We start from the raw sequence: 19,334 nt of genomic DNA on the forward strand, positions 1-19,334 counted from the left end.
CATGAAATCTGTTTTTGGTTTGGGTACCGTGAAGAAACCCATAGTAGCGTATGTATGTACAGTGTGTATGTACAGTATGTATGTATGTATGTATGTATGTATGTATGTATGTATGTATGTATGTATGTATGTATGTATGTATGTATGTATGTATGTATGTGTGTGTGTGTGTGTGTGTGTGTGTGTGTGTGTGTGTGTGTGTGTGTGTGTGTGTGTGTGTGTGTGTGTGTGTGTGTGTGTGTGTGTGTGTGTGTGTGTGTGTGTGTGTGTGTGTGTGTGTGTGTGTGTGTGTGTGTGTGTGTGTGTGTGTGTGTGTTCGTGTGTGTGTGTGTGTGTGTGTGTGTGTGTGTGTGTGTGTGTGTGTGTGTGTGTGTGTGTGTGTGTGTGTGTGTGTGTGTGTGTGTGTGTGTGTGTGTGTGTGTGTGTGTGTACAGTGGGGCAAAAAAGTATTTAGTCAGCCACCAATTGTGCAAGTTCTCCCACTTAAAAAGATGAGAGAGGCCTGTAAATTTCATAATAGGTGCACTTCAACTATGACAGACAAAATTAGATTTTTTTTCTCCAGAAAATCACATTGTAGGATTTTTCATAAATGTATTTGCAAATTATGGTGGAAAATAAGTATTTGGTCAATAACAAAAGTTTATCTCAATACTTTGTTATATACCCTTTGTTGGCAATAACAGAGGTCAAACATTTTCTGGAAGTCTTCACAAAGTTTTCACACACTGTTGCTGGTATTTTGGCCCATTCCTCCATGCAGATCTCCTCTAGAGCAGTGATGTTTTGGGGCTGTTGCTGGGCAACACGGACTTTCAACTCCCTCCAAAGATGTTCTATGGGGTTGAGATCTGGAGACTGGCTAGGCCACTCCAGGACCTTGAAATGCTTCTTACGAAGCCACTCCTTCGTTGCCCGGGCGGTGTGTTTGGGATCATTGTCATGCTGAAAAACCCAGCCACGTTTCATCGTCAATGCCCTTGCTGATGGAAGGTTTTCACTCAAAATCTCACGATACATGGCCCCATTCATTCTTTCCTTTACACGGATCAGTAGTCCTGGTCCCTTTGCAGAAAAACAGCCCCAAAGCATGATGTTTCCACCCCCATGCTTCACAGTAGGTATAGTGTTCTTTGGATGCAACTCAGCATTCTATGTCCTCCAAACACGACGAGTTGAGTTTTTACCAAAAAGTTATATTTTGGTTTCATCTGACCATATGACATTCTCCCAATCTTCTTCTGGATCATCCAAATGCTCGCTAGCAAACTTCAGACGGGCCTGGACATGTACTGGCTTAAGCAGGGGGACACGTCTGGCACTGCAGGATTTGAGTCCCTGGCGGCGTAGTGTGTTACTGATGGTAGACTTTGTTACTTTGGTCCCAGCTCTCTGCAGGTCATTCACTAGGTCCCCCCGTGTGGTTCTGGGATTTTTTTTCTCATCGCTCTTGTGATCATTTTGACCCCACGGGGTGAGATCTTGCGTGGAGCCCCAGATCGAGAGAGATTATCAGTGATCTTCTATGTCTTCCATTTCCTATTAATTGCTCCCACAGTTGATTTCTTCAAACCAAGCTGCTTACCTATTGCAGATTCAGTCTTCCCAGCATGGTGCAGGTCTACAATTTCGTTTCTGGTGTCCTTTGACAGCTATTTGGTCTTGGCCATAGTGGAGTTTGGAGTGTGACTGTTTGAGGTTGTGGACAGGTGTCTTTTATACTGATAACACGTTCAAACAGGTGTCATTAATACAGGTAACGAGTGGAGGACAGAGGAGCCTCTTAAAGAATAAGTTACAGATCTGTGAGAGCCAGAAATCTTGCTTGTTTGTCGGTGACCAAATTGCTCTTCACGGATTAATCCCGGTTTCAACTGTACAAGGGAGATAGCGTGTATGGTGTCTTGTTGGTGAGCAGTTTGCTGATGTCAACGTTGTGAACAGGGTGCCCCATGATGGCGGTGGGGTTATGGTATGGGCAGGCTTAAGCTACAGGCAACAAATACAATTGCATTTTATTGATGGTAATTTGAATGCATCGATACGTGATGAGACCCATTGTCATGCCATTCATCCTCTGCCATCACCTCATGTTTCAGCATGATAATGCATGGCACCATTTCACAAGGACCTGTACACAATTCCAGGAAGCTGAACATTTTCCAATTCTTCCATGGACTGCATACTTAAGACATGTCACCCATTGAGCATGTTCGAGATCAACAGCGTGTTCCAGTTCCCGCCAATATCCAGCAACTTCGCACAGCCATTGAAGAGTGGGACAAAATTCCACAGATGACAATCAAAAACCTGAGCAACTCCATGTGAAGGAGATGTCTAGCCGCATGAGGCAAATGGTGGGGTCACCAGATACTGACTGGTTTACTGATAGCTTCTGTGTTTTAAGGGTCTGTGATCAACAGATGCATATCTGTATTCCCAGTTATGTTAAATCCATAGATTAGGGCCTAATTTATTTATTTCAATCGACCGATTTCCACATATTAATTGTAACTCAGTAAAATCTTTGAAATTATTGCGTTTATATATTTTTTTTCAGTGTAGACACATACCATAACTTTTTTTTCAAAGGAATTGAGTGCAATGATAACCTTTTGAGTGATACATTGATCTACATTGAACTTTTTATAGTCCCCGTACCCCTTCAAACATTCAACCTCCAGCTGCCGTACCCCCTCTAGCACCAGGATCAGCGCACTCTCAAATGTTGTTTTTTGCCATCATTGTAAGCCTGCCAGACACACGCTATACGATACATTTATTAATCATAAGCAAGAGGGTGAGTTTTTGTCACAACCAGGCTCGTGGGAAGTGACAAAGACCTCTTATAGGACCAGCGCACAAATAATAATATATTCATAATCAATAATTTGGCTCTTTATTCGACAAAAATTGTGAATAACTCACCACGGGTTAATGAGAAGGGTGTGCTTGAAACGATGCACATAACTCTGCAAAGTTGGGTTGTATTGGAGAGTCCCAGTCTTTTTCCACACGCAGTCTGTGCCTGTATTTAGTTTTCATGCTAATGAGGGCTGAGAATACACTCTCATATAGGTATGTGGTTGCAAAGGGCATCAGTGTCTTGACAGCGAGATTTGCCAGGCAGGATACTCTGAGCGCAACCCAATCCAGAAATTTGGCAGTGGCTTCCGATTAAATTATATTGTCACAGAACCGCTTGTTGCAATTTTAATGAGGCACTCTTGTTCAGATATCGGTAAGTGGACTGGAGGCAGGGCATGAAAGGGATAAACGAATCCAGTTGTTTGTGTCATCCGTTTCGGGAAAGTACCTGCGTAATTGCGCACCCAATTGGCAGCAAGAGCCTCTCAGTGGATGCTGCAGTGTACCGAAGTGACGTCGGGAGCAACTGCTTGCACGCGCGTTACCACTCCACTATGTCTTCCTGTCATGACTTTTGTGCCATTTGTACAGATACCAACATATCTTGACCGCCAAATTCCATTTGATGTCACAAAGCTGTCCAGTACTTTAAAAATATCCTCTCATGTTGTCCTGATTTCCAGTGGTTTGCAGAATAGTATGTATTCCTTAATTGACCCCCCCCCATAAACGTAACAGACATACTAGGAGATGTGCCAGGGCCGCCATGGCTGTTGACTCATCCAGCTGTAATGCATATAATTCACTGGCTTGTATGCAAAGCATTCATCGTTTCAAAACATCCCCTGCCATGTCGCTGATGCATCGTGAAACAGTGTCGTTTGCTGACGGTATTGTCTGTATAGTGTTTTGGGCCTTTCCCCCCAGCTATATCCGCAGCAGCAGAATAGTATGGGGTTTACCTGTCCCAGCCACCGGGTAGCTCACCATAGACGCTTCTAGCCCCTTCTTATTAATGGTATATGTTGCTTTTATACGCGTCTAAAATCTCACTCGAAAAAATCCCATGGTTTATTTTTCAAATTGGCATGTTTTGTTTCTAAATGTCTGCGCAAGGGTGAAGGTTTCATCGAGTTGTGAGATAGTACTTTTACACATATAACACTGTGGTTGAGGAAAGGCACTACTCCCAATATAAGTGAACCGACAAATCAATGTAGTTATATTTGCGCCTCTTCGATGTTCCCACATCAGTCTGTTGTTCGGTGCTTTTCCGGGTAAGGGGGCAGTAGCTCTTCAGCTGCATCAGATTCACAACTGTCAGTGTTCATGCTATCTGGGCTAACAACAAATGTAGAATTACTGATGCTAGCATTGGATGTGCTCGTGGAAGCAGAACAACTTGCGTCGACAGGTGTAGTACTGCTAGTAGTGGCAGTACAACCAATAGAGCTGATATGTGTCTCTTATAGACGCGGACCTTACTTTATTTATCCATTTTTGTAGCAGCAGCTACGTTTGGCAACATACGGACCGTTAGTGAAATTCCTGCGAGAGTAACGGTTAATGTAATTGGATGTTAATTGTTTGACATTGTGTTATTTCACTGAAGACTAGATGGTTTCATTTTATTTTTGGCAGTGAAACGAGGCTTCTCAGGCGAGAGAAGAAAAAAAATCTCCCAAATGTATGTATAAATGGACTGTTTGAAATTAGGGGGAATTTTAAAAATAAAAGTTACTTGAAATGTATTTTTATTTGGCATACCCCAGTTGGGGAATACCTGCCATAGACTATGGCCTATATTTGGAAGTGCATTTCCATTGTTCAGGCAGAAGGAAAACAAAACAGCAATGTAAAATTGTAGCCTAGGTTTATGTTCAAACATCTCAACACTCATCTTTTTCATGGTCACAAGTAGGATTTATTGTGAGTGGAACTTGGAGGACATCTGAAGGGAACATGTTTCTCTGTAAGAGGTTAATTTTTTCCACCATATATTTTACAAATAGAAGCACAAATGTTCATAAACTGGACGACAGCCGTTTGCCGTATGTAGAAGCATGTATTCCAGAACCCCTGGCGATGGATGGCAGGAGGACCTCGTCCATTTATCTGAAACCACAGAGAACACGCATTCAGATAGACGGGATGAAATCAAAATACCCAACCAAAATATCACAGGAAATGTGAGGGAATAACAGGCTTTCTAATCGGCTTTTAACAAAACACAGGATACATGATCGAACACACTAGGCCCTAGAGGGAGCTATTCTATCTTAGACTACAGTGGGATGGTTTTCCGAAAAGCACGTTTTTCTTCCTTTCTGTGTCCAGTGAGTGTATCCTAGAAACCTTTACCTACGATCACATGATTTAGGTCCTGATACCAACATGAGGGATTGGAGTGGAGTAATAAGGGTGACAAAATAATGGTTAGTGAACAAACTTAAAAATAACTCTGTTTAATGACAAAGAATGGGTGGGCTCATGCAAGGAGTCAAATTGGGGATATTTTCAGACGTAGGTAGCTAATCAAGGTTAAGAATGAGTGAGGGAAAAAACCATTACTGAGAGACAGATCAAACACCAAGGGAGAGAGTGAAACAGAGAGAGAGCGAGATGGGCAGAAAGAAGCTGACATCGTGAACAGTACTCACAGGGCAGCAGCTCCAGAGATGATCTCAATGAGCTCCTTGGTGATGACAGCCTGCCTAGTACGGTTGAAGGTGAGGGTCAGCTTATCAATCATTTCAGCTGAAGGGGAGAGAACAGAGCCAGGGTTGATATGTATCAGAGAACAAAGCCATCAAAGTGCAGGCACACAGACCTGGCAACCAGATTAGCTGATATTGTAATATCAATGGCAACCCTAGAAGCATTACACTAGGTCAATCAAGTAGTAGAGGGAGACTGAGGAAGATAATCACAAAGGACTACAGCTACTTTGTGTGCTAGGAGGCAGACAGTAAGACTACGACTTGATCTGTACCCCTTGGGTTGTGCCGTGGCGGAGATCTTTGTGGGCTATACTCGGCCTTGTCTCAGGATGGTAAGTTGGTGGTTGAAGATATCCCTCTAGTGGTGGGGGCTGTGCTTTGGCAAATTGGGTGGGGTTATATCCTTCCTGTTTGGCCCTGTCCGGGGGTATCATCGGGTGGGGCCACAGTGTCTCCTGACCCCTCCTGTCTCAGCCTCCAGTATTTATGCTGCAGTAGTTTGTGTCAGGGGACTAAGGTCAGTTTGTTATATCTGGAGTACTTCTCCTGTCTTATCCGGTGTCCTGTGTGAATTTAAGTATGCTCTCTCTAATTCTCTCTCTCAGAGGACCTGAGCCCTAGGCCCATGCCTCAGGACTACCTGGCATGATGACTCCTTGCTGTCCACAGTCCACCTGGCCGTACTGCTGCTCCAGTTTCAACTGTTCTGCCTGCGGCTATGGAACCCTGACCTGTTCACCGGGCGTGCTACCTGTCCCAGACCTGCTGTTTTCAACACTCTAGAGACAGCAGGAGCGGAAGAGATACTCTTAATGATCGGCTATGAAAAGCCAATGATCGGCTATGAAAAGCCAACTGACATTTACTCCTGAGGTGCTGACTTGTTGCACCCCCGACAACTACTGTAATTATTATTATTTGACCATGCTGGTCATTTATGAACATTTGAACATCTTGGCCATGTTCTGTTATAATCTCCACCCGGCACAGCCAGAAGAGGACTGGCCACCCCACATACCCTGGTTCCTCTCTAGGCCTTTCTAGGGAGTTTTTCCTAGCCACCGTGCTTCTACACCTGCATTGCTTGCTGTTTGGGGTTTTAGGCTGGGTTTCTGTACAGCACTTTGAGATAAACTGTTCGCTGCTCTGGCCCCCCCAATGGTGGAACAAACTCCCTCACGACGCCAGGACAGCGGAGTCAATCACCACCTTCCGGAGACACCTGAGACCCCACCTCTTTAAGGAATACCTAGGATAGGATAAGTAATCCTTCTCACCCCCCCCCCCCCCCCCTTTAAGATTTCGATGCACTATTGTAAAGTGACTGTTCCACTGGATGTCATAAGGTGAATGCACCAATTTGTAAGTCGCTCTGGATAAGAGCGTCTGCTAAATGACTTAAATGTAAATATCAGCTGATGTAAGAAGGGCTATATAAATACATTTGATTTGATTTAAAAGACAAGTGAGGAAGATGAGCAATAAGCCAGTTGTTATAGAGGCTGGGGAGGAAGAAGATGCTCACAGGCATTCTTGCTGGCACTGTCCATAGCGGTCATCCTGGCACTCTGCTCGCTGGTTGTGGACTCCTTCAGACCAAAGTAGAGGATGTTGACCAGGGCAAACTCCTGGTAGTTCCTCAGCACGTCAGCATCAATGTCATCATAGATGCCCATGTTCTCTGTTACAGAAGTGGAAAAAGAAGACGTATGATATCAGTCGGCCATTTTGTGGGGCATACATGTTAAAGCAGTCGGTCGATTTTTATCCCCCTAATCGATTGATGCACCGGTGCGTCAACCTAATTTACCAAAAACATCCCCATCAAAATCTGTCAGTTTAAGTTGGAGATATGTTTTTTTTTGTTGCATTGGATGCATCTCAATCCACCGATGTAGCACTTCCACATTTGCAGTGAAAGGTGGCAGAACATGAGACATCCAGAAAATTGTTATTCTTGCGAAAACGTCTGTAGCTTCCAAACGGTTTGGCCTACAAAACGATTATGAGCACTCTGGAAAGAGGACTCTCACAAACACAATAGTGTCTTCCTTTTCCTCAAACCCCCCCAACAAATGTCAGGAGACTCACATGGAGTCAGTACTGTCGATGTGCCAACTTCTGTTTGGTAGCGTCTGAATCGATTGGGCAACAAACTAATAGGACCCCCACTGCTGAAAGGAGATTCTCACGAACCCGATGGTGTTCTCTGTTTTGCTCTATGACCCCCACAAGTGTCATGGGATTCATCTGAAGGTAACCGGTACTAGTTTTAAAAGACAAATGGAAGTATAAGAGGTAGTTGTGCCTAACCCCCCTTCCCCCACACAAAAAACCTACAAGTTTTTCATGTTTATATCTCCTATATTTAGGACAGATACTTCAAAACCTTGTCGCCTATGATTTATTTTTGGACTGTCCTTTTTGCCATGTATGAATGTGTTATTCAATGCATTTCTATGGGCTTTAATAGTCAAGGCCAAAATCTATATTATTTGTATATATTATTTTGAAACAAAGGGGTCTTAAAATTGTAAATCAAATAGCTAAATGATCCATAGTATGACCACCTTAAAACAATTCCATTTGTCAGCTTAGCAACACCCCCCCCCAACTTAGATTAAAGAATTAAAGCGACCTTCAAACCAATGGTGTTGTACCTGAATTAGCAACAGTATCAATGGAGAAGATGGGCTTCTCGTCAGTCTTGTAGGAGATCACAGACCTGAATGGGGGGGGGGGGGGAAATAACATCCATTCAAGACTTGTTCTGATAATTGGCTATGTAGTTTGAAGGACGAGGATGAGACTTGACGTGAATCTTCCCATTCAAACAGTTATCTCCTTATAGTGGCTCAATTAAGAAACCATTTGGAGGAGACAAGACACTGATGTGGCTGTGAAAGGAGTCCATCCATACCTGAATCTGTTGTAGATGACAGCACCCTGGTCAAACTCGTAGCCCATGTTGAGCAGCTCTGTGGCGACGATGGAAGCGTCGGTAAAGGTGGGGGGCTTGCGGCCCACCTCTTTGCAGCTGAGAAGCAGGTAATTGCTATGTGTCCTGGGTTGCGAGGAGGGAGGGAGGAAACACTTGTCATGGTAATAAACTAAATTCCAAAGGAAACCACTAGACTGGACCTGTTACTGTGGGCATCATACAGTAAAGTGGCTGTATTTCTTGATTATCATTCTGTACCTCTGCAGGATGTTCCTCAGCTTGTCCCCCACATTGACTACCATCACCTCCTTTCCCTCGCCGGTGAGGGTAGCAATCTTGGCCTTGATGGCCTTGGCCACATTGGAATGGACGGCGCCACAGAGACCACGGTCAGACGACACACCGATCAGGAGGTGCTTGTTGGCCACTCCCTCCGGGGCCTTGATCTCAGCCTTCTCATACAGGGCTGGAGGACATACAGGCAAGAGAAGAGGGACAGTCAGCAGGTTTGTTGAATGCCATTGGCAAACACCAGAAAAACATTTCCAATAAATGTGTGTGAAACGACCGTGAGAGTACAGGGATGGTATTCAAGAAGCGCCTCAGTACCAGGGCTAATTTAGGATCAGGTCCCCTCTGTCCATGTAATCTTATTCATTATGATAGAAAATGTTAAACTGATCCTAGATCAGCACTCCTACTCAGACTATGAATACAGGCCCTGGCCTTCTCACTATGGTCCTAATAGAGGACCATAATAACAGACAGTGATGAACTTCACATAGAAACCATCCATTCCCTTAGACTTTAGTGTGTGAGATATATATATATATATATATATCTGAAAGAGAGAACATGCAGAGTTAGCAATGACATACCCACAGCACCATTTCCATAGACGCGGGCGGGCTTCAGCTGCCTCTCAGCGCGGGCATACTTAGCAGCGGCCACCATCTTCATGGACTTGGTGATCTTTTGGATGTTCTTGATGGACTTCAAACGGATGGTGACTAGAATGGGAGTGGGAAAGATGGATGCCACTGACTGACTAAACATTTGAGGTTCAATAACTTTGAGACGTACAACTACAATATCATCATGAATCAAAAGTTTCACTTGTGCATAAGACTTAAAAAGAGGAAGCTCAAGGGTGAATGTTATGTAACACAGAGTAGTTAAAGACATGGCAAGGTAAACACTTACTGTCTTTCAAGGTAGCCATGTTCCTGACCTGCCCACTATAAAACAAACAGAATTAGCTAGGTAAGTTAGAACATTGGACATCCTCAATTCAGGGTTTATAAAACCAATACAAATAGTTAGCTACCTATAAGCGAATGAATGTTGTTTGTACAAATATACTAGCAATCAGTTAACGTTAAACTAGAGTCCATGTCACCAGATAATAGTTAGCATGTTAGGTTTATCCAGAGAATGCATGCTAACTTAGTTAGTGGGAGGGACAGTGAATTTGACAAGAACTGAACGCTGTTCTGAAAACATCTGGCATCGTACGAATTACTAAAAGGACCATTTAATCAACGTTAGTTCGTTGTCACACACTTCAATGACATGGTTAGCAAGCTAATGTCAGTTTAGCCACCGGCTGAACCTGACCATTCACTCTGCACCACACACCATCTGCGGCCTGCGGGTTAGCGCGCCCTTGCAATGTTTCACATGGCTCGTCAACGCATACGGCGTACATATTTGTCATATATGTGTACGACAGCACAATGCTCAAAATCATGTTTTGAAATATACGTAATTTTGCTAATAAAACGTTACCATTGTGGGAGGAACACCAACGCGCTGGTCCTGGCGAACATAGTTACTTCGATGAAGGTCAGACTCGCAGGACTGCGCACGCGCAAGTAAATGGCAGGATGTGGACGGAAAAACAAACCTCGCGTTACTTCAAAGTACACGTAAAATGATGACGAAATACCCACGGAAGCGGCAGATTTTTAGGAGGAAGGAGAAGTGCATAACAACGTTTGAACGTGTTCGAGGCTTATTTTCAATTTAAATAATTTATATGTAGACGATTATTATTTGACATGGGGAAAGAGGGTTTTCTAAGTCCAAAGGCGATCGGGAATAGGATCAAAGCAAAAGGTCTTCAAAAATTGCGATGGTATTGTCAAATGTGCCAGAAACAATGTCGAGACGAGGTAAGAAAGATGGCTATCTAAGTTAGCTATCTAACGTCATGTAGCGTAACGTTTGGAATATTTGCTAGTAGGTGCAAGCCAAATGTTGCAAGCGTTCCTAAACGACCAACTCGTTGGGACGGAATGTAAATTAACCATGTAAGTTAGCAAGCTAGATAGACTATATTGTCCTCAGGAAAGTAACGTTAGATCTCGATCCGGGATGTCAGAAGTTAGGTTCTACACACTAACGGTAACGCCCGGGACAAGAGCCAGTTTAGGTTGAACTAGCTTTCCCTTTCTGCCCATAGAATGGCTTCAAATGCCACTGCATGTCCGAGTCCCACCAGAGACAGCTGCTGCTGGCCTCGGAGGACCCCAACAAGATCATGGACAACTTCTCACAGTGAGTCCATCTGCATTTACTTAGGTCTGGCTGTTGGTATGTCGTGTTCTATAACACTGTCTCCAGAAAAAAAAAAATGTTAAAATGACATGTCAATAATGGTGTGATGATGAGTCAGGGGAGGTGTTCCACCAGTGGACTTATTTGCTTTCTCCTCTCTCCACTCTTCCTCTCGCCAAGGGAGTTCAAGAATGACTTTATTGAGCTGATCAGAAGACGCTTTGGTAATATTAGATTTCCTCTGAAACTATATATTATAAGTGCATGCAATATTACACTAGCTACTTATGAAGAGACTGTAAGACAAACCTCAACCTGACTGAATCTCTCTCTCTCTCTCTCTCTCTCTCTCTCTCTCTCTCTCTCTCTCTCTCTCTCTCTCTCTCTCTCCCCCTCCAGGAACCAAGCGAGTGCAAAACAATATTGTCTATAACGAGTACATCAATGACCGAGAGCATGTCCATATGAACTCCACCCAGTGGGAGACTCTCACTGAATTCACCAAGTGGCTGGGGAAAGAGGGTACTGTCACGCTCATACCCCTTAGAACAGAGGTTATGTGTGTTTTCTGTGTCTGTCTGATCCCTGACATTGCTGTGTCTGATGACTTCTCCCAGGTTTCTGTAAGGTGGACGAGACGCCCAAAGGCTGGTACATCCAGTACATCGACCGCGACCCAGAGACCATCCGGAGGCAGGAGGAGCTGGAGAAGAAGAAGAAGCAGGACCTCGATGACCAGGAGCGCAGTGCCAAGTTCATAGAGGAGCAGGTCCGCCGAGGCCAAGGAGGCAGGGAGCCAGAGGTGAGAGAGTACCACTACTGCCCTCCTCTGACTAGGAGGTCATATTACACTCAGGTGTCTCCTAATCAGATCAGTGGTAGATGCTCAGTCTGCCCTCTGGCTCAGCTCAGGCGCCTACACACACCATATCATTCTCACGCACACACAGCTCAGAGATGTAATCTCCGACAGAATTCACATCCCTACTGTTCAGCAAAGATACTGTTTACCTATGACATGTCATGGAATCATAACAATCTGTCCCTCTTTTTTTTTCAGGAAGCACCAGTTTTCACTGAATTGAAGCGAGAAAGTGAAGAAGAGAAAAGTATTTTATTAGTATTGTTTATATAGATGATGCTCATGATGCATTTGGTCAGGAATTATGCTGCTTACACCGTTATGCCCGCTCTTCTCTCACTGGTTATATTTTTGATTATATTTCAGTTACCTTCAATCTGGCCAAGGGCTCCTGTTCCTCTGCGGATGGCCCATCTAAAGCCAGGTACAGTCACCTGGATCTCAGTAAGAATGACTCACCGTCATCAATATGCAAAACAGCAAAAGTAATTGACTGTGGTGATTTCACTCTGATTAACACTGTGTCTACCTCTTCCCCTTAGTGTGGCCCTGGGTCCCAGTGCCCTTAAGGCAGCAGGATCAGGGAAAAGGAAAGATGCGCCCTCCACCTCAGAAGCCAAAGAGAAGAAGAAGAAGTCGGCCCTGGATGAGATCATGGAGGTACGGTAGTGTTTCCAGTTCTCCCTCTCAGCTCTGACTTGATGCAGTGTCAAGTTAACTCTGTGTTAAACACGTGCGCATGTAACCCTTTGTGAGCTGTGTTGTGTTCAGATGGAGGAGCAGAAGAAGAGGTCTGTGAGAGCGGACCACTGGCTGCACCCCGGCATCGTAATCAAAGTTGTTACCAAGAGACTGGGGGAGAAATATCACAAGAAGAAAGGAGTCGTCAAGGTAACACATTAGTTTCACATAGTGGTTGGTGATTGGGCCAGTTTTGTGTTCTAAGTATCTTATAAGAGGTTTATAGTCAATAGAATAATATCATACATTTGAAGTCGGAGGTTTACATACACCTTAGCCAAATACATTTAAACTCAGTTTTTCACAATTCCTGACATTTAATCCTAGTAAAAAATCTCTGTCTATGGTCAGTTAGGATCAGTTAAGAATGTCAGTTAAGAATGTGAGATGTCAGAATAATAGTAGAGAGAATGATTTATTTCAGCTTTTATTTCTTTCATCACATTCCCAGTGGGTCAGAAGTTTACATACACTCAATTCGTTTTGGTAGCATTGCCTTTAAATTGTTTAACTTGGGTCAAACGTTTCGCGTAGCCTTCCTCAAGCTTCCCACAATAAGTTGGGTGAATTATGACCCATTCCTCCTGAAAGACCTGGTGTAACTGAGTCGGGATTGTAGACCTCCTTGCTCGCACATGCTTTTTCAGTTCTGCCCACAAATTCTCTATGGGATTGAGGTCAGGGCTTTGTAATGGCCACTCCAATACCTTGACTTTGTTGTCCTTAAGCCATTTTGCCACAACTTCGGAAGTACGCTTGGGGTCATAGTCCATTTGGAAGACCCTTTTGCGTCCAAGCTTTAACTTCCTGACTGATGTCTTGAGATGCTGCTTAAATATATCCACATAATTTTCTTTCCTCATGATGCCATCTATTTTGTGAAGTGCACCAGTTCCTCCTGCAGCAAAGCACCCCCACAACATGATGCTGCCACCACCGTGTTTCATGGTTGGGATGGTGTTTTACGGCTTGCAAGTATCCCCCTTTTTCCTCCAAACATAATGATGTTTGATAGGATAGGATAAGTAATCCCTCTCACCCCCCCCCCCCTTTAAGATTTAGATGCACTATTGTAAAGTGACTGTTCCACTGGATGTCATAAGGTGAATGCACCAATTTGTAAGTCGCTCTGGATAAGAGCGTCTGCTAAATGACTTAAATGTAAATGTAAATGGTCATTATGGCCAAACAGTTCTATTTTTGTTTCATCAGACCAGAGGACATTTCTCCAAGAAGTACAATCTTTGTCCCCATGTGCAGTTGCAAACCGTAGTCTGGCTTTTCTATGGCGGTTTTAAAGTAGTGGCTTCTTCCTTGCTGAGCGGCCTTTCAGGTTATGTTGATACAGGACTCGTTTTACTGTGGATATAGATACATTTGTACCGGTTTCCTCCAGCATCTTCACAAGGTCCTTTGCTGTTGTCCTGGGATTGATTTGCACTTTTCGCACCAAAGTACGTTCATGTCTAGGAGACAGAATGCGTCTCCTTCTTGAGCGGTATGACGGCTGCGTGGTCCCATGGTGTTTATACTTGCGTACTATTGTTTGTACAGATGAACGTGGTACCTTCAGGCATTTGGAAATTCCTCCCAAGGATGAATCAGACTTGTGGAGGCCTACAAAAAAAATGAGGTCTTGGCTGATTTCTTTTGATTTTCCCATGATGTCAAGCAAAGAGGCACTGAGTTTGAAGGTAGGCCTTGAAATACATTCACAGATAAACCTCAAATTGACTGAAATTATGGCAATTAGCCTAAAAGAAGCTTCTAAAGCCATGCCACCATTTTCTGGAATTTTCCAAGCTTTTTAAAGGCACAGTCAACTTAGTGTATGTAAACTTCTGACCCGCTGGAATTGTGATACAGTGAAATAACATGTCTGTAAACAATTGTTGGGAAAATTACTTGTCATGCACAAAGTAGATGTTTTAACCGACTTGCCAAAACTGGTTGAAAAACAAATTTTAATGACTCCAACCTAAGTGTATGTAATCTTCTGACTTCAACTGTATGTATTTAGGCTAACAGTTGTTGTGTGTTGTAGGAGGTGCAGGATAAATACACGGCCGTAGTGAAGATGATTGACTCAGGGGACAAACTGAAACTAGACCAGAGTCACCTGGAGACGGTCATCCCTGCACCAGGTAACCTAGTTCTCGCCATGGTTACACACACATGTCCACAGGAAATTGCTCATTTTCAAACTGTACATTTGACTTGATATCTGTAATCTGGCCTGTTATTTTACCAAATCGAATAATCAAGTCTAACTCATCTGTCCCACAGGTAAACGGGTCCTGGTTCTGAATGGTGTGTACAGAGACACAGAGGCCCTACTGGACTCCATAGACGAGAGAAAGTTCAGTGCCACCCTCACACTTGACTCGGTAAGGACCAGGCACAAAATGGCTCTCGTCGTGCATCAGTTTCTACCGTTTGGTGGTGGAATAGACATTTGGTGTGGCAACTGCTTTGGGATGATATGAATGGTTCTTATTTTCTCATACAAGGGTGTGTTTTCTTCCTCAGGGTCGGATGAAAGGGAGGAGGGTGGACGGGATTGCCTACGAGGATTTCTCCAAAATGGCCTGATCTATCATGACTTCTGTTACATGACAGCGTAACCCAAGAGCCCCTACCTTTCCACTGAGAGGCCCATCAGATGAGAGACTCTACTGTGTCAGAGTTACGCTCTGTAAATATCCCAGAATGCATTTTCTATGGAGGTATCACTTCCTGAGTTAGCCGAGTAATGATTAGGGGGTGGGGGGGGTGGGTTGTATTTTTATTTTGTATTGTTATTAAATGGTTCTCTACAAATACATTTTAATGTTGTAATATTACTTATTGAATGGAGTACAACACAATTGACCTTTTGTATTGATTGAAAAACATTTTTATTTTGCCATGTAAGATGAGGTCTGAGAAATACAACAGTCATTGGAATGTTCTGGTTAAGAAGTCTGTGTGTGTGTGTGTACATAAAGTTCAAATCCGGCAGTGTAGTCTTCATGAAAATAAAGAAACATTCACACAGCTATACATACTGATACTGCTTTTTTATAACCTGTTGTAAAGAGAGAGAGTTGTCGGACAGAGCTGTGATATGAAAACAGGTCATAACAGATGTGGGTCTAGTCAGATTGGCTGCATATGTGTGTGTCTCCTGTACCTGTGGACTAGGATATCCATTATAACTCTGCCCTGTCTCTTGCGGCCTGGGTTACATGGTACCCCCGTGTGCCTTGCGATTGGTCGCTCAGAGCGGGAGCGGCAGGAAGCTGTCGAGTCGCGGGACGATGTAGTTGGTGTAATGGCCGTCGATGAAGCCTTTGCCACTGTTGTGGATGAACCAGCAGAAGACGTCAGATCCACGTTTCTTATCCCGCCTGTAGTCCTTCTGCCAGCCCCTGTCACACACGTGGAATAGTTACAACCTCGTCTACAAGCCTCACCGTGTTAACACTCACATGCATTATGTCCCACTGTGATATGGTGGAAGGATTGCCTCAACAGAGATGAAGTTTACTGACTTGAGTATGTGTGACATGCTGATGTTATTCCTATAGTGGTGTGTGTGTGTGGTTTACCTGGCAGCAGGGATGTGCATAAGAGAGAGTGTTCTTACCTGGTGACGACCAGCTTGTTGCCCTTCACCTCCATGGTGGCCTCCTTCTTCAGAGGGTCAGCTCCCTGGTGCAGGTTAAACACCCTCACCTCTGGCTCCTGGCCAAACTGACCTACAAACACACACACACATACACAGGTCAGTGGAACCTAGTGAAGTAGGCTGTAATTGAATATAGGGATACTGTTGCAGGATTCACCATAAGGGTGATGTAGGGTATCCTGTCACTATATGTCAACTCATGTAATTAGCTTATAGCATTATTGTATTCTTGGTGACCTACCTATAAGCCCGTGGGCCTGAGAGGAGTACTGGTTGTTGTTGGGGATATAGAGGCCCAGGAAGTCCACGTGGGTTGGGTGTTTCTTCCACACACGATGTAGCAGCACCATCACAGTGATCTTGTCATCCACTGTCACCATCACCTTGGAGTCCTTCACTATGGAAACCTTCACCCTGAAACACACAGGGATCATAGCATGTGGTTCAAACAGGAAACCGTGTACTTTTGAAATGTAGTTTTTTACCTTACCATAGTAAAACAGGCTGATGGTGCCTGACCAGAGGTTTGTGTGTGTCTGTGTGTGCGGGCGTGCATGTTCCTACCTGTCCTGGGTGATGTCGGCCGTGGCTCCCCAGGTGAAGGAGTGGTTGTTCCTGCCGTCAGTCAGGTCGATACGGTCGGTGGTGACTGACACTCTGATGCCGTCAGGCTGGTAGAACACTGATATGGTGCCAAAGTACGTGTTCACCTTCTCCTTCTCCTCCACCCTCTTAGAGCCAACCAGCTGGCCATTCACCACCACACCTAGAGGACAACGAGGGTGGATGATAGGGTTAAGAGGACACAAGCACAGACACACACATTTTTGCAACCACACACACACATACCTGCACCGGGGTCTGACACCAGATTGAGGATGTGTCCAGGCTCTGAGTCGATGTTGAAGCAGACGTCCATGTTGTTTTTAGGCAGGTGGACGATGAAGTGAGGGTCGTTCTCCACTGTCACACAGAAAAAACACAGACAGACAACCGTTACTATGGTGACACAATGGACATGAGAGTATTACCCACTGCAAAATTGCCAGGTAGGGAGGTAGGCGATATTGATGTCCCAATGCAGCTGTTTTTATCTCAATTTGAAATTATTTCTGTGAACAATTAAGTAACTTACTGTGATTGTTTTCAATTAAAATGGTCAAAAAGAAACAAAAATAGTTACATATGGACAGTACCAAAATAAAATATCTAATGATTCTGTCTCGTTGCAGCAAAAGCTGCACTACTGGGATAGTTGTATCCCCCATATGTATAACATTCTATTTAAGTTGAAAAACTCAAAGTTTTGAATCCAGCGTTGTTTTCTGTACCAGTTCATAAACCATGTGCCATGGAATCAATACATCGAAAATCTCTTCCCAACTATTTTCATAAACCATGTGCCATGGAATCAATACATCGTAAATCTCTTCCCAACTATTTTCATAAACCATGTGCCATGGAATCAATACATCGTAAATCTCTTCCCAACTATTTTCATAAACCATGTGCCATGGAATCAATACATCGTAAATCTCTTCCCAACTATTTTCATAAACCATGTGCCATGGAATCAATACATCGAAAATCTCTTCCCAACTATTTTGCAAATCTATATGGCACCGCTGTCAGTTTTTAGGTCCTTAAATGAAACTGGTAGACTTTTTTATTTATCACACTTTTCTTTAGACAATTTTGGTCTTTAATGCAGGGCCAACAGACAAGATCCTTATTTCCTCCCCCTGCCACTAGCCTCTACCATTTGTCTGGTAATGCTGCAATTATTTGGTTGTAATTTTGCACAGCAGACGTTTCCATATATTTGTGTTAGCTGCATGTGTGACATAACTCCACCAGTCCTATTTAGGATATCATTTACAAAGATTATACTTTTTTTAAACATTCTTTCCAAAAAAACATGTTTTATCAATTAGTATATTTGAATTTAACCATAATATTTGTTGTAATATTTGTTCTGTCTTTTTCTGAAATTGCAACCAACTTTCTATTGCTTGTTTTAAAAATAGCGATATTTTGGAGATTATTTCATTTCCAAATGACTGAAAGTGAGAGGTTGTAATCTGAGTAAAGGGAAAAAGGCCATTCTTGAACATGAGGTAAGACATACTTACTAATCTGATAGAGAACCAGTTTGGATTTAAGTATAACTTTTGAATGACTGAAGCATTTATTGAGAAATCTAATATTTAATCATTATTGTCCTCCAAATTCATATTATTTATATAAATAGGCCCATTTTAATTTGGTCTGGCTTGCCGTTCCAAGTAAAATGGAATATTCTTTGTCCATATAACTTTAAAAACAAGTTGCTATGTAAACAGTAGTCAAGGCCATAAGCAAATAGGTAAACTGGGATATGACTAGAGTTAATGAGGGTGATTTTTCCACAATAGACAATAGACAGGTTCCACAGTATCAAGATCTTATCTATTTTGCTAACTTTCTATTAAAATGCATTGTAACGAGATCATTGCTTTTTTTTCGGGATATGAATACCAAGTATGTCCACTTCACCAACAGACAATTTTATTGGTAAATTACACGCTAATGTAAAAGTTGTATTTTGTGTGATCCAATGCATAATATGGTACACATAATCATTTGGTTGTAATCCAGAGAGGTTAAAAAAAAGTATCCAGATCATCTTTGTGGCTGTGGAGGGATCCAAACTGTGGATTTAAAAGAGAACATGAATCATCAGTGTACAATGACACCTTTGTTTTTAAGCCCTGGATTTCTAGGCCCTTGATATTATTATTGGATCTGATTTTAATATCTAACATTTCGATGGCCATTGTTTTGCTCCTCTTGACAGTTTAAAACTTTCTGAGAATTAGACATGATTTACTATTTTACACCTAGCGTTGAAAATGGAAATATTCCAGGCATTTATATATACATTCCAGTCGTACTTTGTTAAAAGCCTTTTCAAAGTCAGGTATGAATATCGGG

General features: G+C 43.1%; 3 protein-coding genes across 5 annotated transcripts in view; 1 reads left to right on the forward strand and 2 right to left on the reverse strand.

Annotated features, from left to right (window-relative positions):
- Nucleotides 1–4,724: 4,724 nt before the first annotated feature.
- LOC123994560 (ATP synthase subunit gamma, mitochondrial-like) lies at nt 4,725–10,437 on the reverse strand. Of its 3 annotated transcripts, XM_046297298.1 has the most exons (10): nt 10,318–10,437; nt 9,733–9,767; nt 9,408–9,539; nt 8,788–8,995; nt 8,509–8,652; nt 8,249–8,313; nt 7,114–7,269; nt 5,529–5,625; nt 5,230–5,251; nt 4,725–4,983 (listed from the first exon to the last, which is right to left on the reverse strand). In XM_046297298.1, exons 1-9 carry the CDS (start codon nt 10,356–10,358, stop codon nt 5,245–5,247), a joined length of 885 nt encoding a protein of 294 aa, XP_046153254.1. In that variant the 5' UTR covers nt 10,359–10,437; the 3' UTR covers nt 4,725–4,983; nt 5,230–5,244. The 3 variants fall into 3 exon arrangements, with proteins under 3 accessions (XP_046153254.1, XP_046153256.1, XP_046153257.1); XM_046297300.1 differs by lacking the exon at nt 5,230–5,251 and having other exon boundaries at nt 10,318–10,436; XM_046297301.1 differs by lacking the exons at nt 4,725–4,983; nt 5,230–5,251 and having other exon boundaries at nt 5,525–5,625.
- Nucleotides 10,438–10,470: 33 nt separating this feature from the next.
- Nucleotides 10,471–15,727, forward strand: LOC123994559 (DNA/RNA-binding protein KIN17-like). Its single transcript, XM_046297297.1, has 12 exons — nt 10,471–10,703; nt 10,994–11,088; nt 11,269–11,312; nt 11,488–11,610; nt 11,706–11,890; nt 12,149–12,197; nt 12,317–12,374; nt 12,493–12,610; nt 12,722–12,841; nt 14,736–14,835; nt 14,978–15,078; nt 15,221–15,727. Exons 1-12 carry the CDS (start codon nt 10,590–10,592, stop codon nt 15,281–15,283), a joined length of 1,170 nt encoding a protein of 389 aa, XP_046153253.1. The 5' UTR covers nt 10,471–10,589; the 3' UTR covers nt 15,284–15,727.
- The window catches only part of LOC123994558 (inter-alpha-trypsin inhibitor heavy chain H2-like), a 13,421-nt gene continuing 9,651 nt past the window's right edge, over nt 15,565–19,334 (reverse strand). The window contains exons 16-20 of the mRNA XM_046297296.1: nt 17,211–17,324; nt 16,926–17,127; nt 16,603–16,775; nt 16,320–16,431; nt 15,565–16,101 (exon numbers count right to left, since the gene is read on the reverse strand). Coding sequence (XP_046153252.1) covers nt 15,951–16,101; nt 16,320–16,431; nt 16,603–16,775; nt 16,926–17,127; nt 17,211–17,324 — 752 coding nt within the window. The 3' untranslated portion in view covers nt 15,565–15,950. The remainder of the gene's footprint in view (nt 16,102–16,319; nt 16,432–16,602; nt 16,776–16,925; nt 17,128–17,210; nt 17,325–19,334) is intronic.

This window comes from Oncorhynchus gorbuscha, linkage group LG14 (genome assembly GCF_021184085.1).
Source record: "Oncorhynchus gorbuscha isolate QuinsamMale2020 ecotype Even-year linkage group LG14, OgorEven_v1.0, whole genome shotgun sequence".
Taxonomy (NCBI): Eukaryota; Metazoa; Chordata; class Actinopteri; order Salmoniformes; family Salmonidae; genus Oncorhynchus; species Oncorhynchus gorbuscha.